Raw genomic sequence first — 27,716 nt, 5'->3', positions numbered from 1 at the left:
ATTATGTTAATTCCAATCTGTTATTTTTAAGTAGTTTTACTCCATACAGATGTATTATATTTACTGATAAATTTTTACCTATTTCTATCACCTTAATTTTACATTTCAGTTTGCCCCACTTCTATATATTTTCAAATCTCACTTTAAACTTATTTATATTTTCATCTAAAAAAAGAATTTTAGTATGCTCTCACATTCTTTGATCTTGCACCCTGAGAAATCATCATCCTTAGTAAGGATATCTTTTCCTTTTTTATTTAGTCTTAGCAATTTCTAAAAAGACAACATGAGCTTTGACAAGGTCACTTTTGCTTCATAAATCTTACAGCATCTGCTTACTTTGTCTCACCTTTTATGTAAGTACTTCTTTCAAAATTGTTTTCAATGTGGGCTTTTTTGTAAAAAATCTTCAGAAGTCTTGTATTGAGGATTGAAAAAAGAATCATTTCCTCTTATTTGAATGATAGGTTGGCTAGATACGGAATTCTAGATTTTAAGATTTTTTTCCTTGAGGTTTTGAAATGATTCCATATTTATCTTGCATCCAGTGTTGCCACTGAAATACCTAATATCAATCAATTTTTGTTCTTTTGTACCTTGAACTTCCTCTCAAAAGACTTCATTTCTCTGCCTGATATTATTAAATTTCACTTCAGTTAATTAATGTCAGTGGGGTTTTCCTTCCTTCTTCCCCTTTGCTATTTGGGCCCTTTAAATCTGACGTCACGCTTTTTTTCTAATTCTGGGAAACTGATCTCAGTAACATTTTCAAATGTTTTCTCATCTCCACTTTTCTTTCTCTGGTTTGAACTGCCTATTATCTGAATGTTATACAGTAGGACCTCTTTTTATGCAACAAATATGTTCCAAGGCCTTTCATGTAAGTTGAACATTTTGAACCCTATTATTTAATAAGTATTTCTTATATGAACATACCTATCACACATTTTAAAATAAGGCAAATAAACATTCTAGTAATAAAAGTAAACAACATTAAACAAACACATTTTAAAAAAATTTTAATTCTCTCTTGGGCACCCCAGGAGCCGCCTTACCCCAAGGTTGCTCTGACCCTTCCCACAAAGAAAAAAAATTGGCAGCAGCCGACAGCTGCTATTCTGTTTGTCTAATTTATTTTGTAAAGATAGATGCAAACAATATGTAGTGCCTTTTGTCTAGTTTCTTTCATTTAGTACAGTCTCAGTATTTTTTACCATTAACGGAGATTATTAATATATTACTGTACACTGGGGTCCATGTTTTGCTTTGATTGTACTTACCCTGATATTAACATCCTATAACATTAACATACATTTGTTCAGTTTAAAAGAAAAACAGTCTCATACATGCAATATTACCAATACTCATTTCATGAGATTTTGTTATGCTACAGTTACATTTTTTTAGCTTTCCTTCTAGCAATATACATGACCTTAGACTTTCCCTTTCAACGACTGTCCTACCCATATATTAGCACTGATAGTTACAACCACCATGATTTCCTTTTACTTTTCTATTCCTTTCCACAGATTTACAACCAACCTTTTTACCAATTCTGCACAGATTAACCCTCAACTTTTCATTCTCTAACCTCATTGTATTTTCTGGTGACCTACTGTATTAGTCAGTCAAGGGGTGTTGATGTAAAATACCAGAAGCCTGTTACCTTTTATAAAGGTATTTATTTAGGGTAGGAGCTTACAGATACCAGGCCATAAAACATAGGTTACTTCCCTCACTAAAGTCTATTTTCACGTTTTGAAGCAAGATGGCTGCTGACATCTGCCAGGGTTTAGGCTTCCTGGGTTCCTCTCTTCCTGGGTCTTACTTCTGTCTGGGCTCGGGGTTCCTCTCTTCCCAGGGCTTGCTTCTCTTTCCTCTGTGTGCTTACTTTCCAGGGCTCCAGCTTATGACTTTATCATCAAACTCCAACATCAAAAATCCTCAACTCTGTCCTTTGCCATGCCTTTTATCTGTGAGTCTCTACCCACCAAGAGGTGGGGACTCAACACCTAATGATGTGGCCCAATCAAAGCCCTAATCATAATTTAATCATGCCCAGGTACAGTATAGTTTATAAACATAATCCAATATCTTTGGAATTCATAACTATATCAAACTGCTATGCCTATATTCTAGTTACTAACTATATGAGTTTACACCATATATTCAGTTCATAATAGCACAATCATACAGTATTTGTCCTTTTGTGTCTGGTTTGCTACACACAACATAATGTCCTCAGGTTTATCTATGTTATCATATGCTTCACAACTTCATTTCTTCTTACAACTGTGTAATATTCCATCATGTGTATAAACCACAATTTGTTTTTCCATTCATTGGTTGATGGACATCTGGGTTGTTTGCATCTTTTGGCAATTGTGAATAACACTGCTATGAATATCTGTATGCAGGTGTCTGTTCTGTATGCAGATGTCTGTTCATGTCACAGCTCTCAGTTCTTCTGGGTATATACCTATATTGGTACTGCCAGGTCACATGGCAAATCTATGTTCAACTGCCAAATAGTCTTCCACAATGGCTATATCATTCTATATTCGCACCAACAATGAATAAGCGTTCCATTCTCTCCACCACCTTCTCCGACACAAGTAGTTTTCCATCCTTTTAATAGGAGCCATTCTAATAGGTGTGAAATGATTTTTTCATTGCAGGTTTGATATACATTTCCCTAATCATTAGTGATTTTTAACAATTTTTTAATGTTTTTTCATCATTTATAGTTCTTCTTTAGACAAATGTCTCTTCAAATCTTTTGCCCAGTTTTTAATCAGGTCATTTGTCTTTTTGTTGAGTTATAGTGTCTCTTAATACATCATGAATATTAAACCCTTATTGGACATGTGATTTCCAAATACTTTTTCCCATTGAGTTGACTACCTTGTAGCTATTTCGACAAAGTTCTTTGAGGTACAAATGATTTAATTTTGAAGAGGTCCCACTTATGTATTTTTTTCTTTTGTTGCTTGTACTCTGGGTGTAAGGTCCAGGAAACCACCACCTACCATAACATCTTAAAAGGTGTTTCCCTGAATTTTCTTCCAGAAGTTTTATGGTTTTGGCTTTTATATTTAAGTCTTTGATCCATTTTAAGTTGATTACTATATAGGTAGTGAGATAAGGGTTCTTTCATTTTTTGGTTATGGATCTCCAGTTCCCCTAGTACCATCTATTGAAAAGACTGTTTTGTCCCAGTAATATGGACTCAGTAGGCTTGTCAAAAACAAATTGGCCAGGAAAGAGGATATAAATGTGGCTCAGGCAACTGGGCTCCTGCCAACCACATGGGAGTCACTGGTTTGGATCCCAGTGCCTCCTAAAGAAGACAGCGAGCTGGGGCGATGGACAGGCATGGCATGGTGACGCAAGAAGATGACAGCAGAGACATGGGTAGGAAAAACAGAATGAGTGACACAACAAAGCAGGGAGTGGAGGTGGCTCAAGAGGTTAGACAACTCCCTCCCACACTGGAGGTCCTGGGTTCAGATCCCAGTGCCTCCTAAAGAAACAAGGAGATGAAGAGACTCAGCAAGTGAAAAACAACAAGGGGGTAGGGAGAAATAAATCTTAAAAAACAAACAAAAAAACACAAAAACACCAACTGGCCATAGATGTAAGTGTCTATTTCTGGATTCTCAATTAGATTCATTGATCAATATGTCTATCTTAATTCTAATACCATGCTGTTCTGACCACCGTAGCTTTGTAATATGTCTTAAGGTCAGGCAGTGAGAGTCCACCTGAATCGCTCTTCTTTTTTAGGATGTTTTTAGCTATTCAGGTGCCCTTTCCCTTCCAGATAAATTTGGTAATTGCCTTTTCTATTTGTGTAAAGTAGGCTGTTGGAATTTTGATTGGTAATGCATTGAATCTATAATCAGTTTGGGTAGGACTGACATCTTTTTTTTTTTTTAAAGATTTATTATTTATTTCTCTCCCCTTCCCCCCCCACCCCACCCCGGTTGTCTGTTCTCTGTGTCTATTTGCTGCGTCTTCTTTGTCTGCTTCTGTTGTCAGCAGCACGGGAATCTGTGTTTCTTTTTGATGTGTCATCTTGTTGTGTCAGCTCTCCGTGTGTACGGCACCATTCCCGGGCAGTTTGCACTTTCTTTCACACTGGGCGGCTCTCCTTACGGGGTGCACTCCTTGCGTGTGGGGCTCCCCTACGCGGGGGACACCCCTGCGTGGCACTGGACTCCTTGTGCGCATCAGCCCTGCACATGGGCCAGCTCCACACGGGTCAAGGAGGCCCAGGGTTTGAACTGCAGAACTCCCATGTGGTAGACGGACACCCTAGCCATTGGGCCAAGTCCGCTACCAGGACTGACATCTTCATGATATTTAGTCTTCCAATCCATGAACAGAGAATTTATTTCCATTTGTTTCAGTTTTGTTTTAGCAGTGCTTTGTCGTTTTCTGAATATAGGTCAGTCTGTAGGACTTTGGTTAAATTGATTTCTGAGTATTTACATCTTTATGTTGATATTGTAATAGGATGTTTTTCTCCTGATTTCCTCCTCAGATTGTTCAATACTAGTGTACAGAAAAACTAATGTTTGCATGTTGTTCTCATATCCTGCCACTTTGCTGAACTCGTTTATTAGCTCAAGTAGCTCTGCTGTAGACATTTCAGAATTTTCTAAATGTATGATCATGTCATCTGCAAATTGTGAGAGATTTACTTCCTCTTTCCTATTTGCATGCCTTTTATTTTTTTCTCGTCTATTTTGTCAAATATCTTTTCTGCATTCATCGAGACGATCACATGATTTTTCTTCTTCAGTTTATTAATGTGGTTAATTACGCCGATTTTCTTGTGTTGAATCACCCTTGCATACTTGGGATAAAACTCACTTGGTCATGGTGTATATTATTCTTTTAATGTGCTTTTGGATCCAATCTGCAAGTATTTTGTTGAGTTTTGCATCAATATTCATTAGAGAAACTGGCCAGTAATTTCCTTTTTTCGTAGTATCTTTATCTGGTTTTGGTATTAGGGTTATGTTGGCTTCTTAAAATGAGTTTGGTAGCATTCCTTCCTGTTCAATTTTTTGGAAGAGCTTGAGCAAGACTGGTATTGGATCATCTCTAAATGACTGGTAGAATTCACCTTTGAAGCCATCTGGTCCTGGATTTTTTTTCATTGTAAGACTTTTGATGACTGTTTCAAGCTCTTTAAATGTGATTGGTTTGCCGAGTTCCTATATTTCTTGTAGAGTCAATGAGGGTTGTTAATGCATTTCAAGGAATTTTTCCATTTCATCTAGGTTGTCTAATTTATTGTCATAATGTCCTCTCACAATCCTTTTTATTTCCGAGGGGTCAGTGGTAACTTCATCCCTGTCATTTTTTATTTATTTGCATTGTCTCCCTTTTTTTGTTAGTCTAGCGAAGGGTTTGTCAATTTTTTTTATCTTGTCAAAGAACCAGCTTTAGGTCATCTTTTTATTTCATTTATTTCTGCTCTAGTCTGCATTATTTCTTTCTGCTTAATTTAGAATTGTTCTTTTTTTAGTTTCTACAGCTGTTCAGTTAGGTCTTTGATTTCAGCTCTTTCTTCTTTTTTTAAGCATTTAGGACTATAAATTTCCCTCTCAGCACTGCCTTTGCTGTATCCCATAAGTTTTGATAAACTGTGTTCTTGTTTTCAATTGTCTTGAGAAATTTACCAATTTCTGTTACAATTTCTTCTTTGGCCCATTAATTGTTTAGGAGCATATTGCTTAGCCTCCATGTGTGTGAATTTTCCGCTTTCCCATCTACTAATGATTTCTAGTTTCATTCCATTATGGTCTGAGAAGATACGTTGTATAATTTCAGTCTTTTTGTATTTACTGAGGCCTACTTTGTGACCCAACATGTGGTCTATCTAAAGATCCATGAGCACTTGAAAAGAATGCATAACACATTGATTTGGGATGCAATGTTCTGTATGTCTGTTAAGTCCGAGCTTATCATATTGTTTAGGTCTGTTTCCTTGTGGATCTTCTGTCTAGTTGTTCTATAATGATGTGAGTGGTGTGTTGTAGTCTCCAACTTTTATTGATGAAATGTCTATTTCTCCCTTCAGTTTTGCCAGTTTGCCACTTGTATTGTTGGTTACCCTAGTTAAGCACATAGATATTTATAACTTATTTCTCCTTGGTGGACTGTCCCATTTACTAATATATAGTGGCCTTCTGCATCACTCATAACTTTTCTGCACTTAAAGTCTGTTTGTCTGACATTAGTATACTACCCGTTTTTTTGTTTGTTTTTTTTTTTTTGGTTACTGTTTGCATGGAAGAGCTTTTTCCAACCTTTCTCTTTCAGCCAATTTTTATCCCTGGATCTAAGGTGAGTCTCTTGTAGGCAGCATATAGATGGCTCATTTTTTTTAAAAAATCCATTCTGCCATTCTATATCTTTTTTTTTTTAAAAGAGCTTATAACTTTAATTATTAAAAAATTTTAGCCACAAGTCAGACATAAACACAGAAATATAAAGTTCACTAGTTTATATAAAAGAGCTTTTACTTTGCCACACTATATATTTTTTACCAGAACTGTAGTCCTAGCAGATGGGACAACTTGAAGTTAATAAACCTTCCCAAATGCCCATGGAGGAGATTTAAAAAAATTTTCCCCCTAATGTGCAATATTATGGAGGCTGTGGACTAAATATTGAGTGAGGGACTGAGAAGACACCTTGCTGTGAAGGGCACTGGAAGAGGACTAGCAGGATATCTGACAAAAGAGGGGAGTGGACAGTCAGGAATAAATTTGACATTTGGGATTATTAGGTTCTGAAGGTGTTTATTTTTGCTCTGTGAGTTGGTTTTTTTCCTACAGCTCTAATATTACTTCTAAGATAGTCATGGCAGGGAAGAGAACAGATAGGGTCAGGGCCCTCAACTGAACTTAATATAATCAAATGGTATCACACATAGAGGAATAGATTTGTTAAAAAACATAATCTATATCTTTTGGGGAGTCATAAAATAATGGGTTGGCTTAAACAACTGGTATTGGCTCATAGTTTTGAGGCTATGAGAAATCCAAAATCAAGGTGTCATCAAGGTCACCTCCCAGAAGAATGTGGTATTCTAGGGCTGACTGCTAGCGATCCATGGTCCTTGGCTTTTCTGCCATATAGCAGTACACATGTCAGTTTCTCTTAGCTTCTCCTTCTGGGTTCCTTTCACTTTCAGCTTCTGGCTGCTCTCTCCAGGTTTCTCTTGTCTCTGTGACATTCCCTGTAAGGCCTTCATTAATATGATTAACACCCATCCTGATTCAGCTGAGCAACTTAAGTAACATCATCAACAGGGCCTATTTATAGGGTTCACACCCACAGAAATAGGTTAAGTTTAAAAATATGTTTTTCTGGAGCTACAGACCTTCAAGCCACCATACTTATCCTTTTCCTATGCCTATACCTTTTTTTTTTTTAAATTAATTTATTGAAGTATATCACTCATACATAAATATACATAAATAAGTGTATAGTAATAGTTGTGACCTTACAAACATATACATCATATAGAACTCTCATAACTCACCCTACCAACACCTTGCATTGTTAAACATCTTTAATGATTACAGAGCATTGTCAAAATATTACTATTAACCAAAGTATTTTTCCCCCAAACAACCCGTTACTATCTTTATATCATTTATATATGAACATATATAGACAATTAAGTGTACAGTAAAAGTTGTGAACTTACAAAGCAAACATGCTTAACATCATACAGGGGTCTCATACATCAACTCTCCACCAACACCTTGCATTGTTGTGAGACATTTCTTACAAATTATGAAAGAATACTGTCAAAATCTTATTACTAATTATATTCCTTATCTTACATTTGGTGTGTTTTTCCCTCAACCCACCCTATTATTATTTTTTAAATATATTTTTTATGATAGAAGGTATAAACTTATGAAATAATCATGCACATGTGCAGAATTCCCAAACAACACCTTCTATCAATACACTACACTGTGGTGGAACATTTGTTATGAGGTACGATAACATCATCTGAATGTTATCATGTCCATAATGTACACTTGGCTCACATTTTCCATACTGCCTCATTATCAACACAGTACATCTTTGGCATAGATGCAAGAATATTTATATTATTACTGCTAAGCACAGTCCATAGGCCATTCCAGTTGTACTTTTTCCAATGCTTCTCCACATTCCCAACACCCTGTAGTAGTGATGTTACATTTGCTCTAGCTCACATAGGAAACGCTTGCATCTATATCATCAACCACAATTCTCATCCACCTCTTGGTTTCTGTGCTATTCAGTTCCTAAATTATTCTCTAGCATTCTGTCAATTGGCATTTACACACCTAGACTACCATTTTCAGCCACATCCCCATTTATAAACTAGCAGTTACTATTTATTACCATCCACTCTACACATTTCCACACTTTCGCAGTAAAATTAATTAAAACCTCTACATACATTAAACATCAGTAGTCCATCTCAGTCTTTCTCTTACCTTCTTTAACAATCCACCACCTACCACCAGGTCTTGGATATTTTCCTACAATGTCTTCTAGAAGTTTTATGGTTCTTGCATTTATTTTTAGGTTTTTTATCTATTCTGAGTTAATTTTTGGATAAGGTGTGAGATAGGGGTCCTTTTTCCTTCGTTCGGTTATAGATATCCAGTTCTTTCAGCACCATTTGTTGAATGGACTGTTCTGCCCAGACTGTATGGGTTTGACAGGCTAGTCAAAAATCACTTGACCATACATGTGAGGGTCTGTTTCTGAACCATTAAATTTACTCTATTGGTCTATGTGTCTCTCTTTATGCCAGTACCATGTTGTTTTTACCACTATACCTAGGTAATATGATTTAAAGTCTGGAGATGAGGGTTCACTTTTCCTTTTTATCATGTTTCTGGCTATTTAGGACCCTTTACCCTTCAAAATATACTTGATAATTGTGTTTTCCTTTTTTTTTTAAATGCTGGTGGAAATTTTTTTGGGATTGCATTGAATATATATATCAATTTGAGTACAAGTGACATCTTAATGATATTTAGTCTTCCAATCCATGAGCATGGAATATCCTTCCAGTTATTTAGGCCTTTTTTGATTTAACACTGAGTGGCAGTTATCTGAATACAAGTGCTTTACATCATTGACTAAGTTTATTCCTATTTGAGTTTTATCTGTCATATTTTATTTTCACCACTTTTTTTCAACACTTTTAGTTACTTTTATTGATATAATCTTCATTTCTAGACTCTCTTCCAGGCCTCTCTCCTGTCTTTTCTTTTCAGGCTCTAGCACACCCTTTAGTATTTCCTGAAAATCTGGTCTATTGCTTAGAAATTCTCTTAGTTTCTGTTTATCTGTGAATATTCTAATCTCGCCCTCATTTTTTAAAGACAGTCCTGTTGGATATAAGATTCTTGGCTTGAAGTTCTTCTCTTGTAGTATCTTAAATATATCAGACCACTGTCTTCTTGCCTCCATGGTTTCTGGCGAGAAATCAGCCCATAATCTTATTGGGTATCCCTTATATGTTAAGCATTGCTTTTCTCTTGTTCTCAGAATTCTTTGTATTTGGCATTTTACATTCCGATTAGTATGTGTCTCAGAGTTGAGTCTACTCAGATTTTTTTCAATACGAGTATATTGTGCTTCTTGGACATGGATATCTGTGTCCTTCAATAGGGTTGGGAAATTGTGTACCATTATTTCTTCAAGTATTCCTTCCTTCTACCCCTTTTCCCCTCTCTCCTCCTTCTGGGACACCCATGACACATGTTTGCACACCATTCGCTGTCATTTAGTTCTCTGAGATCTTGTTCAATTTTTTCCATTCTTTTCTCATTTGTTCTTTTGTATGTTCACTTCCAGAGGCCACTTCTTCAAGCTCACCAATCCTTTCTTCTGCCTCCTCACATTTGCTTTATATGATTCCAATGTTTCTTTAAATTTTATTGCACCATTTTTTCCCATAAGATCTACTATTTTTCTAAGTATGCTTTCAAATTCTTCTTTGTGCTCATCCAGTGTTTTCTTAATATCCTTAATCTCTTTAGCTATTTCAACGGAATTTATTAAGGAGGTTTGTTTGAATAACTATGATTAGTTGAATCAACTCCTTTATGTCATCTGGAAGCTTATCTTGTGCCTTTAACTCGGCCACAGCTTCCTGTTTCTTGGTGTGGATTGTAATTTTTTGTTGGTGTCTTGGCATCTGGATTACTAGAGTATTTACTCTGGGTGTAGTTTTTCTCTTTAGTTTAGGGCTTCCTGCCCTTTCACTTGTTGATGGTGCAGTAGGAGCCAAGGATATAATTGGTGCTATAAGCTGTGGAGGCTCAAGCTGCCCTCACTGTCCCAATGAAGCTTCTCCCAACTTTCTCCTTTGCCAGGAGCAGGGATAGAGCCACAGCTGTATGGAATAATCCAAGTCATGCAGACCTACACTGTAGTTGCCCAGAGAGATTTATAAAGCTTCATGCGCCCTTCTCCCCTCCCTGGGGCACAGATGGAGCTGCAGGTGTGGGCAGCAATCTATGCAGTGAGGGTCCAAGATGAGCACAGTTACCCTGGTAGACTTCTAATTATTCAGTCTGTGCCAGCCCAAGGTACCTGCAGTTACCTGGACAGACTGATGCACGGTCCTCCAGACTCCTCCCTGCCAGAGGTGGGGCAGAAGCCTAGTCTAGGGCTGCATGCCGATCTGGGTGAAAGAAATTGGTTCCTACCATCACTGTGATTTTCAGTCAGCCCGGCTTCCCCTCACATTGGGGGCAGAGTCAAATTGGCGGCCACCAGCCTCTTTCCAACCTGGACAGAGTCATACCCCAGCTATTCCTAGGATATACCTTAGCCAGCTGGGTCTAATAATCAGTAGCTGAAATAAGTAGCCAACCGTCTCCTTCTCCCCTGTTTTTGGGAAACGGAACTTCCAATTCCAGCCACAGAATAGCTCCTAGAGCGGCTTGGCCAATAATTTCCCAGAAAGCCTGGTGCAAGTCCCCATAGCTTCCTCCCTGCTGGAGGTGGCACTGGGGCCTAGGCTACAGCTGCAATCTGATCTAGATGGAAAGAAGCTGGTCCCCACCAGAACGGTGATTTTCAGCCCGCCCTCCTTCCCCTTGTGCCAGGAGCGGTGTTAAGATGGCAGATATCAGCCTCTTTCTGACTTGGACAGGCTCAAACTTTAGCTGTTTTTAAGAATATACTTTAGTCTACTGAATTTGCTCATCAGTTGCTAAAGTTGGTGCCCAACCGCCTCTTCCTCCCCCGTTGTTGGGAAGTGGAGCTTTCAATTCTAGCCACGGAACAGCACCGGAGGTAGCTTGTGACTCCAGCAGAGGATAGGCACCAGCCTCTGTGGTGTGGAGAGCTCTACTTACAAATCTTCTCTGTAGATGGGCAGTATCTTCCTTCCATTCCTTCAAGGATGTGGCAGGATGCTCTTCTGGACTCCTGGAGCCCCCAGACAAATGCTTCAGCTGGCTCCAGAGAGCTCTGGGTATTTACTAACAGCCCTGTAGCAGGAGCTGACTCTAGGAGCTCCTTACTCCACTGCAATCTTGCTGGTTTTCCTATTCTATATATTTTGATTAGAGAGTTTAATCCATTCACATTAAGTGGTATTAATGCAAATGCATTATTTACTTCCAGCATTTGATTCTTTGATTTTCATGTCATATCTGATTTTTGTCTTTTTATTCTTCTGATTATTCTTTCTGCTATTCTTGCCTTCTATACTCTACTCCAAGCCTCTCTTTTTCTTTTGGGCTGTAACGCTTCCTGCAAAGGTGGATTTTTTTTCTTCAAACTATCTTAGTTTCTACTTGTTTGTGAATATTTGAAACTCACCTTCATTTCTGAAGGACAATTTTGCTGGGTAACGCATTCCTGGTTGGCAATTTTTCTTTAAGTATCCTAATTATATCATACTACTTGTCATCTTACCTCCATGGTTTCTGATGAGAAATCTGCACTAAGTCTTACTGGGTGTACCTTGTAGATGATGGTTTGCTTCTCCCTTGCTGCTCTTGATATTTTGTCTTTATCTTTGGTGTCTGACATTCTGAGTAGTATGTGTCTTGGAGTAAGGCCATACGGATTTATTCTGATTGGGGTATGCTGAACTTTTTGGGCATGTAAGTTCATTTTTTTCATGAGAGTTGGGAAATTTTCAAACATTATTTCCTCAAATACTCTTTCTGCCCCTGTTCCCTTCTCTTATTCTGCAACTCCCATGGCACATATGCTGCTATACTTCCTGTTATTTAACTTCCTGAGTCCCTGCCCATTGTTTTCCATTCTTTCTTGTTCTTCTCTTTCTTCAATTTCAGCTGTTCTATCTTCTGCATCATGTATTGTTTCTTCTATCATTTTGAGGCTGCTGTTATATGCCTTGAATGCATGTTTTTCTCGCTCCTATTGCATCTTTCATTTTGGTAAGCTGTTATTTTTCTATTCAGGTTTCCAAAATTTTCCTTGTGTCAACCCAGTGTTGTCTTCTTGTCCTTTATCTCTGTAGTCATATTGCCTTTTGACTCATTAATTTTATTTAGGAGATTTGTATGAAGCAAGTTCTTATTTGTTTCAAATACTGTGTCTCATCGGTGCTTGATCTATTTCTTTGTTTGGATGATTTGTTCAATTTTCTTACTATGGCTTTTAATTTTATGCTGATGTGTAAGGCATCTGATTATGATGGTGAGTTTACTCTGATGCTCATATTCTCCCTCTTACATAGAGATTTACTGGTGGGAGGCTGTATATTAATGCAGTTCTTTGATTCTTGGTTTAACCCATGTCTCTAGTTGTGAAAATCTGGGCCATGGGCCCAGTTATGGGTTGCAGACCTGCTTCCAAGGATCTTAGGGAGGGAGGCTGTATAGGCCGGAAAAAGCCTCTCATATTTATTTACTTTTCATTTCCTTGCATGCACTTCTTTGGTATGCCAACAGATAGCGCTCTTCAGCAGACCTTTCAGTTCAAAGCCTAGTTAGAATGTGTTTGCTGTAACCCTGACAGGAACAATGTGACAGAGGATCCTGTTTCAGGGCTATTCAAAGCCTAGCAAATCAAACTTTCTCAGATGTTGTTTTCTGGCTTTTCCTGGCAGGCCCCTCCCATTTTCCCAGGAAGGAAATAATTCCAGTCCCTTCTGTGTCCTCAACAACCAGTCCCGGTCAGTAGGGAGGGTGTTTGAGGGTTGAATTTTTTTCATCCTGTCCTGCCTCCCTGGGCAAACAGTGGTGCAGCCTATCTGGCCAGGAAGGGTTCATGGGACACAGCAGACCAAATCTGTTGGCCAAAAGCAGAATCAGCCTTAGGCTGCATCCCTCTTTCCCCGTTCCTGGGGAGGTAGACCCACACAGTTCCCTCAAAGCTGTTAACGCCAGCGGTGAGGCAGGGAGGGGAGTGGAGATAATGAGCATTGGCAGCTGCACCTTTTATTCAGAGTTTCCCCCGCAGGATTCTTTTCCCTTGTCTCTCTCTCTTCTGAGTGGTGTCCACCCTTCCCATGTTGTCTTAAACCCTAGGACATTTTTTTCCAGGCGATGTCTGCCTGTCCTCTAGCTACTTTTTTGGGAGAGAAGTGAATCCTGTGTGTCTCATAATTCTCCATTCAATTTATATTTTACTTTTTTTTTTTTCACTAGCCAATCACATATACCTAAATTTGCATGTGCTGACTTCACATAAAACAAGATCTACTGTATTTCTTTTTTAATTCTTATAATGCCTTAAAATTTTTATTTTCCTATTTATTAGTCCTCTCCTTTTTCCTTTCAAGAGGTGTTCTAAATCTGGTCTTCTAATTACATATTCATTCCCTGGCTATTATCATTTCTGCTATTTCTAATCTATTAGATTTTTACTTTATTGTATATTTCATATTTAATATTTCTGTTTCATATTCCTTTAATTTCTTGTTCTTATTACTAATACCTTCCCTTACTTCTTTTATTACATTAGGTTACATTTAAATTATGGATTCATCTGTCCTAATATATTTTTTTGTTAAATATACTGATAACTTTTACATAATTCATCATTTGAAAGAGTTGGGTGTTTTTTATTTTAAGAGTTTAATAAATAAAAAGAAACGAAAAGCAGTACAGGAAGTGGACTGGCCCAATGGATAGGGCATCCACCTACCACACAGGAGGCCTGTGGTTCAAACCCTGAGCCTCCTTGACCCGTGTGGAGCTGGCCTATAAGCAGTGCTGATGCGCGCAAGGAGTGCCCTGCCACGCAGGGGTGTCCCCCGCGTAGGGGAGCTCCATGTGCAAGGAGTGTGCCCCATAAGGAGAGCCGCTCAGCGCGAAAGAAAGAGCAGCCTGCCCAGAAATGGTGCCACACACATGGAGAACTGACACACAAGATGACACAACAAAAAGAAACACAGATTTCCATTCCGCTGACAACAACAGAAGCGGACAAAGAAGATGCAGCAAATAAACACAGAGAATAGACAACCAGGGTGCGGTGGAAGGGGAGAGAAATAAATAAATAAATAAATCTTAAAAAAAAAAAGAAAGAAGACATTGGATGAGCACAAAGAAGAATTTGAAAGCATACATAGAAAAATAGCAGGCCTTATGGAATGAAAGGTGCAATAAATGAAATTAAAAATATGCTGGAGGCATAAACCAGCATATTTGAGGAAGCAGAAGAAACGATCGGTGAGCTTGAAGACACGGCCTCTGAAAGTGAACAATAAAATTGAACAGAGTCTCAGGGAACTAAATGACAGCACAAGACATGCAAATATACGTGTCACGGGTGTCCCAGAAGGAGAAGAGAAGGGAAAAGGGGCAGAAAGAATATTTGAAGAAATAATGGTGGAAAATTTCCCAACCCTATTGAAGGACATACATATCCATGTCCAAGAAGCACAACGTACTCTCATTTGAATAAATCCAAAGAGACAACTCTGAGACACATCCTAATCAGAATGCCAAATGCCAGAGACAAAGAGAGAATTCTGAGAGCAACAAGAGAAAAGCAATGCATCACATATAAGGGATACCCAATAAGATTAAATGCTGATTTCTCATCAGAAACCATGGAGGCAAGAAGGCAGTGGTATGATATATTTAAGATACTGAAGGAGAAAAACTGCCAGCCAAGGATTTTATACCCACCAAGATTACCTTTTAAAAATGAAGGTGAGGTTAGAATATTTACAGATAAGCAGAAAGTGAGAGAGTTTATAACAAAAAGACATGCTTTGCAAGAAAAACTAAAGGGAGTGTTACAACCTGAAAAGAAAAGACAGGAGAGAGAGACCTGGAAGAGAGTCTAGAAATGACAACTATATCAGTAACAGTAACTAAAAGTGTCAAATATAAAATGACAGACAAAATGCAAAGATCAAAATGGATGAAATAAGAACTGCCTTTACAGTAATAACATTGAATGTTAATGGATTAAACTCCCCAATCAAAAGACACAGACTGGCAGAATGGATAAGAAAATATAAGCCATCTAGATGTTGTCTGCAAGAAACTCACCTAAGATCCAAGGATAACAAGAAATTGAAAGTGAAAGGTTGGAAAAAGATACTCCACGCATGCAGTAACCAAAAAAAAAGCTGGGGTAGCTATCCTCATATCAGATGACACAGACTTTAAAAGCAAAACTGGTATTAGAGACAAGGAAGGACGTTACATATTAATAAAAGGGATGATTCACCAGGAAGAAATAACAATCATAAATCATAAAAACAATCAAGATACATAAGGCAAACACTGGAAAAACTGAAGCGAGAAACAGACATCTCTACAATAATAGTTGGAGACTTCAATACACCACTCTCAGCATTGGATAGAACATCTGGGCAGAAGATCAATAAAGAAACAGAGTGCTTGAATAATATGATAAATGGACTAAACCTAACAGACATATACAGAACACTGCACCCCAAAACAGCAGATACATTCTTCTCAAATACTCATTGATCTTTCTTCAGGATAGACCATATGTTGGGACACAAAGCAGATCTCAATAAATTCAACAAAATTGAAATTATACAAAACACTTTCTCTGATCCTAATGGAGTAAAGCTGGAAAAGCGGCAAATAAAGGGAAAATTCACATATATATGGAGATTAAACAAGACACTCTTAAATAATCAGTGGATCAAAGAAATTTCAAGAGAAATCAATAAATATCTTGAGACAAATGACAATGAGAATACAACATATCAGAACCTATGGGATGCTGCAAAGGCAGCACTGAGAGGAAAATTTATAGCCCTCAATGCTTATATTAAAAAAGAAGAAAGAGCTAAAATCAATTACCTAACTACACAGTTGGAGGAAACAGAAAAAGAACAGCAAACTAATTCTAAAGCAAGCAGAAGGAATGAAATTACAAAGATCAGAGCAGAAATAAATGAAATTGAGATGTAAAAAACAATAGAGAAAATTAACATAACCAAAAGATGGTTCTTCAAGAACATTAACAAAATTGACAAACCCTTAGCTAGACTAAGAAAAAAAGAGAGGAGATGCAAATAAATGACATAAAAAATGCAAAAGAGAACCTTACTACTCACCCCACAGATATAAGGGAGATCATAAGAGGATACTATGAACAACTTTATGCTAAAAAACTAGACAATGTAGATGAAATGGAAAAATTCCTAGGAATGTACAAACAACCTACACTGACACTAGAAGAAAGAGAAGACCTCAACAAGCCAATCACAAGGAAAGAAACTGAAACAGTCATCAAACAGCTCCCCAAAATGAAAAGCCCAGGACCAGATGGTTTCACAGGTGAGTTCTACCAAGCATTCAAAGATTTAATACCAATTTTACTCAAGCTCTTCCAAAAAATTCAACAAGAAGGAATGCTACCAAACACATTCTATGAAGTCAGTATCACCCTAATACTAAAGCCAGATAAAGATATTACAAAAAAAGAAAATTACAAACCCATTTCTCTAATGAATACAGATGCAAAAATCCTCAATAAAATACTTGCTAATCGAATCCAAGAACACATTAAAAGAATTATCCATCATGATCAAGTGGGTTTTATACCAGGCATGCAAGGCTGTTTCAACACAAGAAAATCAATCAGCATAATACACCACATTAATAAATCAAAGAAGAAAAACCACATGATCTTATCAATTGACGCAGAAAAGGCATTTGACAAAACACAGCATCCTTTCTTGATGAAAATACTACAAAAAAATAGGAATTGAAGTAGATTTTCTCAACATGATAAAGGCCATATATGAAAAACCCACAGCTAAGATTGTACTCAATGGTGAAAAACTAAAAGCTTTCCCATTGAGATCAGGGACAAGACAAGGATGCCCACTCTCACCACTGTTGTTCAATATAGTGCTAGAGGGTCTAGCTAGAGCAATCAGGCAAGAAAAAGAAATAAAAGGCATCCAAATTGGAAGGAAGAATTAAAATTTTCATTATTCACAGATGATATGATTGTATATCTGGAAAATCCCAAAAAATCTACAACAAAGCTGCTAGAGCTAATAAATGATTTCAGTAGAGTATCAGGGTACAAGATCAATACACAAAAATCAGTGGTGTTTCTATACACTAAAAATGCACAATCTGAGGAGGAAGTCAGGAAAAAAATTCCATTTACAATAGCAACTAAAAGAATCAAGTATTTAGGAATGAACTTAACCAAGGATGCAAAGCACCTGTATTCACAAAACTATAATGCATTCCTAAAAGAAATTTAAAAAAAGACCTAAATAATTGGAAGAACATTCCATGCTCATGGATTGGAAGACTAAATATCATTAAGATGTCAATTCTACTCAAATTGATATACAGATTCAATGCAATCCCAATAAAAATTCCATGAGCATTTTTTAAGCCAACGGAAAACACAATTATCAAATTTATCTGGAAGGGTAAGAGGCCCCGAAAAGCCAGAAACATCTTAAAAAGGAAAAGTGGAGGACTCTCACTCCCAAACTTTAAATCATATAAACTAGCCACAGTGGTAAAAACAGCATGGTATTGGCATAAAGATAGACACATGGACCAATGGAACCGAATTGATGGTTCAGAAACAGACCCTCACATCTATTGCCAACTGATTTTTGACAAACCTGTCAAGCCCTCCCAGTTGGGGCAGAACAGTTTATTCAACAAATGGTGTTGGGAGAACTGGATATTCATAACCGAAACAAAGAAAGAAGACCCCTACCCTCACACCTTATACAAAAATTAACTCAAAATGGATCAAAGACCTAAATATAAAAGGAAGTACAATAAAGCACCTAGAAGAAAATATAGGGAAACATCTTCAAGACCTGGTGGTAAGTGGTACATTCTTAAACCTTATACCAAAAGCACAAACAACAAAAGAAAACATGGATAAATGGGATCTCCTCAAACTTAAACATTTCTGTGATTGAAGAGGACTTTATCAAGAAGGTGAAAAGGCAGCCCACTCGACAGGAGAAAGTATTTGGAAACCATTTATCCAATTAAGAGTTTGACTTCCATTCTATATAAAGAGATCATACAACTCAACAATAAAAGAGCAAGCAATCCAATGAAAAGATGGGCAAAAGATTTAAATAGACATTTCTCCAAAGAGGAAATATAAATGGCCAAAAAGCACATGAAAAAATGTTCCATATCACTAGCTATTAGAGAAATGCAAATTAAAACAATGAGATATCATCTAACACCACATAGAATGGCCATTACTAAAAAAACAGACAACATTAAGTGCTGGAGAAGATGTGGAGAAATAGGAATACTCCTTCACTGCTGGTGGGAGTGTAAAATGGTGCAGCCTCTGTGGAAGACAGTTTGGCAGTTCCTCAGGAAGCTAAATATAGAATTGCCATATGATCCAGCAATTCATCTACTAGGAATAGATCCAGAAGAACTAAAAACTATGACACGAACAGACAACTGCACACCAATGTTCATAGAGGCCTTGTTCACAATTGCCAAAAGATGGAAACAACGCCAAGTGTCCATCCACTAATGAATGAATAAACAAAATGTAGTATATACATACAATGGAATACTATGCTGCAATAAGAAGAAATGAAATTGGGACATATGTGGTGACATGGATGAGTCTTGAAGACATTATATTAAGTGAAGTAAGCCAGACACAAAAGAACAAATACTGCATGGTCTCACTAATATGAACTAAATACAAATAATGAACACATGGAATTAAAACCTAGAGTACGGGCTATTAGGAGATGAGAAGGGTTGAGAAGAACTATGGGGATGCTTAATGTATGTAGAAGTTTTAATTAACTTGACTATAAAAGTGTGAAGATAGAGATGATAGTAACACATTATAGTGAGTAGCAACTGGCTTATAAATGGGATTGTGACTTAAAAAGGTAGTCTGGGGAAATAAATGTCAATATAAAGAAAGCTAAAGAATAATCTAGGGACTGAATAACACAGTGAACCCAGAGGTGGTTAAGAATTTTGTTAAGGGTACAAATGCAAGAGAGTCCTTCTGTGAGCTAGAGCAGATATACATCACTATTACAGGGTGATCAGAATATGAAGAAACAAGGGAGTACTACAAATGACATGACCTATAGACTGTGGTTAATAGCAATACTATAATATCCTTGCATCAATGCCAAAGCTGTACTGTGTTGATAATGGAGGTGTATGGAAAAGGTGTGCCAAATGTATGCTATGGACCATGATTGATAGTAATAGTCTGCAGATATTATCTCATAATCTATAACAAATGCTTCACTAGGGTGTGGAATTGTATGGGAAATCTACACATCTGTATGACTGTTTTGCATGTTCACAATATCTGTAACAAAAATACATTAAAAAAAAATAGTATGGGTTGGGGGAAAAATACACCAAATGTAAGAGAAGAAATATAGTTGGTAGTAATATTTTGACAATGCTCTTGCATAGTTTGTAACAAATGTTTCACACCAATGCAAAGAGTTGGTGGAGGCGTGATGTATGAGACCCCTGTGTGATGCTATGTATGTTTATTTTGTAAGTTCGCAATCTTTACTATATACTTATTATTTATGTGCGTTCATGTATGAATGATATACTTCAATGAATAAAAAAAAAAAAGTGGGCAAAAGACTCAAATAGCCATTTCTCCAAAGAGGATATACAAATGGCTAAAAAGCATGTAAAAAGATCCTCAATATCACTAGCTATTAGTGAAATTCAAATCAAAACCATAACAAGAAGCCACTTCACATCCACTAGAATGGTTACTATTAAAAAATTAGAAAACTATAAGTGTTCGAGAAAATTCAATGCTGGTGGAAAACAATATGGTTATTCCTCAGTAAGCTAAATATAGATGTATATATTACTTGGCAATCCTTCTCCTAGGTATATATCCAAAATAACTGAAAGGCAGGACTCAGATATTTTCACAATGTTCATAACAACATTATTCACAACTGTCAAAAGATGGAAGCAATCCAAGTGTCCACCGACCAATAAACAGATAAACAAAATGTGGTATATAAATACAATGGAATATTATTTAGCTGTTAGAAGAAATGAAGTCCTGATGCAGGCAACAACATGGATGAACCTTGAAGACCTTGTCCGAAAATAAGCCAGGCACAAAAGGACAAATATTGTATGATCTCATTGATATACACTAATCATAATAAGCAAAGTCACAGAGTTAGAATATAAAATATAGGTTACCAGGGGATACATGAGAGTTAGAGAATGGGGAGTTGATACTTAAATTGAACAAAATTTATTTTTAGGATGGGAAATGAACGGTAGTGATGGAAATGTTGGTAATTGGAAATGAACATTATTGTGACTGTAATTAACAGCAATGAATCATATAGGTGAATATGGCTAAAGGGGAAGCTTTAGGTTGTGCATGTTACTAGAATAAAAAGTAAAAGGTAAATCATAGGACTGTATAACACAGTGAGCCCTACTGAAGATGACAGTATAGTTCATAGTAAAAGTATGAGAATGTTTTTAAAAGAATTATAACAAATGAACAACACTGACTCAAGGTGTTAATAAGAGAGTAGTTTGTAGGGAAAAATACACCTAATGTAAACTATGGATGATAGGTAATAATACTATTTTAATAATCTTTCATCAACTGTAACAAAGGTAACTAATGTTTAAAATATATATATATTACAATTACAAAAACATGCTATCAGGGGAGCAGATGTAGTTTAACTGGCTAAGCACCTGCTTCCCATGTACGAGGTCCCAGGTTCCTTCCCCAGTATCTCCCAAAAACAAAACAAAACAAGTGAGGGGAAAAAAAAAAAAAAACCACGCAGGGGAGCCAGTGTAACTCAGTGGTTGAGCTCCAGCTTCCCAAGTACAAGGTCCCGGGTTCAATAACCAGCCCTGATACCACAAAAAAAAACAAAACAATCCCAAAAAAAACAAACATGCTATCATCAGTTGTCACAAATGTTCCACACCAATGCAAGGAGTTGGTGGTGGGTTGGTGTATGAGGATCCTGTATCTTATGCATGATTATTCTGTAAACCTACAACTTCTCTAATTTAAAAAAAAAAAAAAGGGAGGGCTGGAGGATTAACTTTTTTTTTTTAATTTAAGGACCATGAGCATAACAGTAAAAATTTACTGCTCATTATAAATAAGAATATTTGGTATTACTCCCTCAATGAAAATAAGCATTTAAAGATCAAGTAATAAAGGACTTAAATATTTAAAGTATTAACACTCAGAACATACCTCCAAAACCTGATTAGCTCTAAGCACTGAATGCCCATCAGCTTGGACCAATATCACCTGACTGGGAGACTGTGACAGAATGTTTGAAGAGCTAGCAGAAGTCTACAGAAAAGAAAAAATATGGGCACTGTTTTGTTTTGTTGTTTAAAATTAAATGCAGACAAAATTTATCATAAAAGATCCCCCCAAGAGACACCTAGTGTGTACTTATAACTTGATAAGTAAACTGTGGGTACCATAAGGTTAGTGGTTTTCCCCTTAAATCACTTTTAAAATGGCATAGCTTCTTTATAGGAGCCTAAAGGAGGTGTCTGGTACCTTTACACTCACCTACTAACATAAGGATACACCTTATAGAATGAAACAGGTTCATGGGGGTCACACATTCAATAATATTGTTTTAAAGTACAATATGCAAAACTAAGTTTTTAAAAAAACTTAAGTTTTATAATAAGAACATAGCTAATATTTTGAAAGTTACAATTAAAATAAAATCTCAAAAAATAAAATAAAATCTCTTATGTTCCATAAATGCTTGATTTTTATGACCTTACCCTATATTGGTCAAGAATTTGAAGTTTTTCCCATACTATTTTATCACTTTCAGATTTTTTCCAATGATTATTACTTCGTTGTTCAGAAGCTTCTTTTTCTTTCTTCTTTAAAGCAACCTGTTCATCTGCAAATAATGTCCTTTTTAAAAAAAATGTATAAAAACTGTAAAAAAAATATCACATAAACAATAATGACCTTTTTAAAGAGTGCAGCACTCAATAGATATAATCAAAATTGCTTTTCAGGGAGGAGATTAACCCACAACAACAGAGAAGAATTTTGAGAGGCGTGGAGTAAAAGAAAAGATTTATCAGAACCAAACTTAAGTACAGCACAACTAAACATGAAAATGTTTATTACCACAATTATCATTAAGAACAATTTGTCCGAATAACAAATTGTGCTAATTATTCTGAGGTTCTACTTTCACGTTATGTTCATTCAATAAGTCAATTAAAAGTTAGACCTCGAGTCAAGAACCTCGAGATCAAATACAAGCTCAACCACTTACTACTTTTATCACTGTGGGCAAATTGCTGTTAACCTCTTTAAACCTCAGTTTCTTCTTCTGTAAAATGGGGGTAATAATGTCATCTATTTCAGTATAGGCCCTAGTACAAAGTAAACATTAATGTTAGCCATTATTATTCATAACTGCTAAAAAGTAAAAAACAAAATGCTGTGACTAGTAGATAAAATAATGAAGGCCCAAATTCTTAATAATTCTTATAAGAAAATGCCAAATTCAGAGATGTGTACATTTAATTCTAAGAAAATTAATGAAAGCATGACTTAGTCAAAGAGACAGGTGCTTTTCTTATAGAATCAGGTAAAAAAAAAAGTAAATTAAGATGATTATTAAAGCATAACATATTTCAGTTACTTTCAGGTAGTTCCATATTATTGCAGAAATAAATCTAGTATCTGTGTTTCTTTTTGTTGCATCATCTTGTTGTGTCAGCAGCTCTGTGTGCGCAGTGCCATTCTTGGGCAGGCTGCACTTTCTTTCGCGCTGGGGGGCTCTCCTTATGGGGCACACTCCTTGCGCATGGGGCTCCCCTACGCGGGCGACACCCCTGCATGGCAGGGCACTCCTTGCGCACATAAGCACTGCACATGGGCCAGCTCCACACGGGTCAAGGAGGCCCGGGGTTTGAACTGCGAACTGCTCACGTGGTAGGCGGATGCCCTATCCATTGGGCCAAATCCACTTCCCTCTATTTCTCTTTTTGTTGTCTCTTCTCATCTTTCTTTCTCCTCTAGGATTCACCAGGATTCAATCCTCAGGACCTCTGATGTGGAGAGAGGTTCCCTGTCAATTGCGCCACCTCAGTTTCTGGTCTCTGCTGCGCTTCACCTTGATTCTTCCCTCGTCTCTCTTTTGTTGCATCATCATCTTACTGCATGACCCACTTGCACAAGCACTTGGCTTGCTGCATGGGTACTTGGCTTGCCATGTGGACAGTAGCTCAACACACAGGCACTTGCGTGGGCACTCGGCTTGCAGCGCAGGCACCCACATGGACACTTGGCTCACTGCGTGCACACTTTGCTCATTGCGTGGGCACTTAGCTTGCTACACAGGCACTAGCTCACCGTGGAGGCACACTTTCTCTTCTTTTTCACCAGGAGGCCCAGGGATTGAACCTGGATCTTTCAATATGGTAGGCAGAGGCCTTATAACTTGAGCCACATCAGCTTCCCTGGTATTGTGTTTTGATAAGATAATTTGTGTTGAAGGAAATATTTAGTCCAGGAACATTTAAAGTTGAAACCGTGATATATACACAATCAGAACTCCAAATCTTCTGCTACTGTACATTTAATCTCTTCATTCTTCCTCTGTTACCTTGACCCAACATCATTCCCTATTTCTTCTGCTTATCTGTTTTAAATCATGTGTCACAAAAGGGTTACTGATTGCCTCACATGATTTAACAGCAAATTGAAGGGTGAAACCCATCATTATGCCTTTAGTATAGTTATTCCTGAAGAATAAGCTTTTACTTCATTTATTCTCCTGACTGCTATACCTGTACTCTAAATTTAGTCCAAGAAGTAACAGGACTTTCTTAGTTATTATAAATAGTTTAAGACCCTAATAAAGTATATGTTTTGCTATTATAAGGTACACAAGAACACAGGCCATCAAAAAGAAGTAATTTGTTTTTACATGAAATATACCAATGGGTATCACGTTGATTAGAAGTTCCTGAATAGGATATTTAATATTTTTTAAAATGAAATCATTTCCTTTAAATGAAACCATCTTTAAACCCATAATAAAATTTATGCAATAGGAAAATAAAAATAAAGAATCTTGGGAAATGAGAAAAGTTTAAGAACTTGGGTTTGAGCTACGAGTTTCTAAAATAACAGTAACATTAATGCTCACCTCTTACTTTGGTGGCCACAATAGACTAACTAACAAAAAAGACACAACCTAAGGCAATAGGAAGCCGCACACTTTTCAGGCATTTGGAGAGAACTACACTAGATGTCAGATGTTATTTTAAAAAGATTTTTGGCGTTATCACACGGAATGAAAGCTATAAAAATTACCTAGCTCCTTTCTCCACTGGGCTTTTTTTGCTTCCAACAAATTTCTATCACGTTCTCTTTCCCCAAGAGTACTGAATATATCAGCTGGTTTCCATACATTCTCTCTAAGGCAAATAAATAAATAAATAAATAAAGAGAAACCTTATTATTATACACTTTTACAAAGAACTTACTCCATAAATATTAATAAACTTTTAAACAGCTTTACATATTCAGAGCAAATCTTTCACATGCAAGGAAAAGAAAGGCAAAACTGAATCCCAAAGATAATCCCATAATAAGAAACGTGAGTTACATACATGGTAATTTTCTGCTCATACTGCTTAGAAGTCCCCTGCTTTTTATTTAAAACAGATTTATTTTCATCTGGGATAGACAAAACGGCCTCAGTTTCTTGGAGTAGTCCCATAATGTTCTCGTCCTTTGGCTGATTAGGAATATCGTTTAAATGTAGATTGTACAGACCTAAAAGGTAAATGTATGTTTTAAAACTGACACTAGATTACATCTATTACAATACCATACCTTAGCATACTTCTATATGGTTTCAAAGAACAGTCTTACATATTACCGAATTTAACTCACAACAGTTGGGGTGGGTATTAAGAATCCCTTTTGGCAACAAAAGAAACTGATGCCCAGAAGTTAAATGACCTGCTCGAGGCCATTGCCATACAATTTCTTGTATCAAATAAAGAAGAAAACAAAAACAAAAAACCTCCAATTACTCTTGCCAACATACTTTTACAAACAATATGAACTATAACACAGATAAGTAACAATCTAAATGGGAAGAGGGAAGTGGATGTGGCTCAAAGGAAGCAGATGTGGCTCACCTAATAGAGCATCCACCTAACATATAGGAGGTCCAGGGCTCAAACCTAGGGCCCTACTGGCCCATGTGGCGAGCTGGCCCAAGTGCAGTGCTGTCACGTGCAAGGAGTGCCATGCCACACAGGTGTTTCCCAATGTACGGGAGCCCCACATACAAGGAGTGCTCCCTGCACCTTGTGCAAAAAGTGCAGCCCACCCAGGAGTGGCGCCACACACACGGAGAGCTGACACAGCAAGATGATGCAACAAAAAGAGACACAGATTCCTGTGCCGCCTGATGAGAATGCAAGTAGACACGAACACACAGTGAATGGACACAAGAAAGCAGAGAAAGGGGGGAGGGAGTGGAAATAAAATAAAAAATAAATCTTTTAAGAAAAATAAATAGGGAGAAATATAAAGTTTTATGAAAACATCATTACTACGCCCTTATTTTTTTTTTATTTAGTTGTGAAATCAGTGGAGAACTATCATGGACTGTTATCTCTACATACCAATTGTAAAAGCTATACCTAATGTTTTATAGAGAGCTCATCTGCATCACTCAAAAATTGTTCCAAAACCACCTGAAAGTGATAGGTCTCCTAAAGAAAAGAAAGCATACCTGGTATGTACGTTATCACATGATTAGACAAATTTTACTTTTAACTTTGTGATATTATTTCTTGTCATACCTAATAAGCTTTTGGTTTCCTCCCTCTGAGTTAGAATTCTAGCCATAAACACAAAATCAAGCTTCCACAAATAAGGTACTAAAAGTTTCTTAGAAAAGATCAATAAAATTGACAAACCTTTACCTCAATGGACAAAGATGAAAATAATTAAAATCAGAAATTAAAATGGTAACATCAATATTGATCTTACAGAAATAAAAAGAATTATAAAAGAATACTATGAACAATTATATATCAGAACATTAAATAATCCAGAAGAAATGGACAAATTCCTAGAAACACACTAATCACCTATACTAACAAAAGAAGATATAGAAAACCTCAATAAAAGCATAACAAGAGACTGAATCAATAATAAACTTTTAACCAAAGAAAAGTCCAGGGACAGGTGGTTTTATGTATGAATTCAACTATCCTCCTAAAATCCGTTTAAAGAATTCAAGAGGAAGGAACGCTTCCTAATTCATTCTATGAGGCCAACATTACCTGTATACCAAAGCCAGAGAGCCATCACATGAAAAGAATATTATAGATCAAATTACCTTATGAATATACATACAAAAGTCTTTCATATAATACTAGCACAAACTGAATCCAACAGCACTTTCATTAAAAATATTATACACATAACCAGGTAGGATTCATCCCAAGAATGCAAGGATGATTCAACATACCAAATAAAATCAATGTAATACACCACATAAACAGAATGAAAAGGAAAAAACCACGATTACCTCAGTAGATGCAGAAAAGGCATTTGACAAAATTCAACAACACCCTTTCATGATTAAAACACTCAGAAAAGTAGGAACAGAAGGGAACTTTCTCAATACGATAAGAGCAATTTATGAAAAAAGCACAGCTAACATCATACTCAACAAACACTGAAAGCTTTCCCCCTAAGAACAGGAAGAAGACCAGGATGCCTGCTTTCACCACTGCTAGTCAATATTGCATGAGACAGTCTAGCCAGAGCAATTAGGAAGAAAAAGAAATAAAAAGGCATGTAAATTGGGAAGGAAGCAGTAAAACTGTATCTATTTGCAGATGACATGATCCTATATCTAGAAAATCCAAAGGAATTCATTAGGGTTAATAAATGAATTCAGCAAAGTTACACATACAACACAAATAAATCAATTTTTTTGTTTCTATATTTCTATATGCTAACAATGAGCAATCAGAAGAGGAAATGAAGAAAATTTCATTTACAATAACAACTAAAAGATAAGAGATGTAGGAATAAATTTGACCAAGGATGTCAAAGACTGGTACACTGAAAACTATAAAACACTACTGACAAGAAATTTAGAAAAACCTAAATAAATTTCAATATATCCTGTGGTTATA

The 27,716-nt window shown here is 36.7% G+C and overlaps 1 protein-coding gene across 16 annotated transcripts in view; it reads right to left on the bottom strand.

The window, feature by feature from the left end:
- Positions 1 to 27,716, bottom strand: part of CCDC66 (coiled-coil domain containing 66) — a 68,391-nt gene that overhangs the window by 20,518 nt on the left and 20,157 nt on the right. For 14 of the 16 annotated variants that reach the window (XM_058288704.1, XM_058288706.1, XM_058288708.1 and 11 more), the window contains 4 exons: positions 25,158 to 25,323; positions 24,859 to 24,962; positions 22,296 to 22,420; positions 21,742 to 21,843 (listed from right to left, as the gene is read on the bottom strand). In XM_058288704.1, coding sequence (XP_058144687.1) covers positions 21,742 to 21,843; positions 22,296 to 22,420; positions 24,859 to 24,962; positions 25,158 to 25,323 — 497 coding nt within the window. The remainder of the gene's footprint in view (positions 1 to 21,741; positions 21,844 to 22,295; positions 22,421 to 24,858; positions 24,963 to 25,157; positions 25,324 to 27,716) is intronic. The other 2 variants (XM_058288707.1, XM_058288711.1) reach the window with 1 other exon arrangement.

This window comes from Dasypus novemcinctus, chromosome 26, assembly GCF_030445035.2.
Source record: "Dasypus novemcinctus isolate mDasNov1 chromosome 26, mDasNov1.1.hap2, whole genome shotgun sequence".
Taxonomy (NCBI): domain Eukaryota; kingdom Metazoa; phylum Chordata; class Mammalia; order Cingulata; family Dasypodidae; genus Dasypus; species Dasypus novemcinctus.
This window is presented reverse-complemented; position numbering and strand designations above follow the sequence as displayed.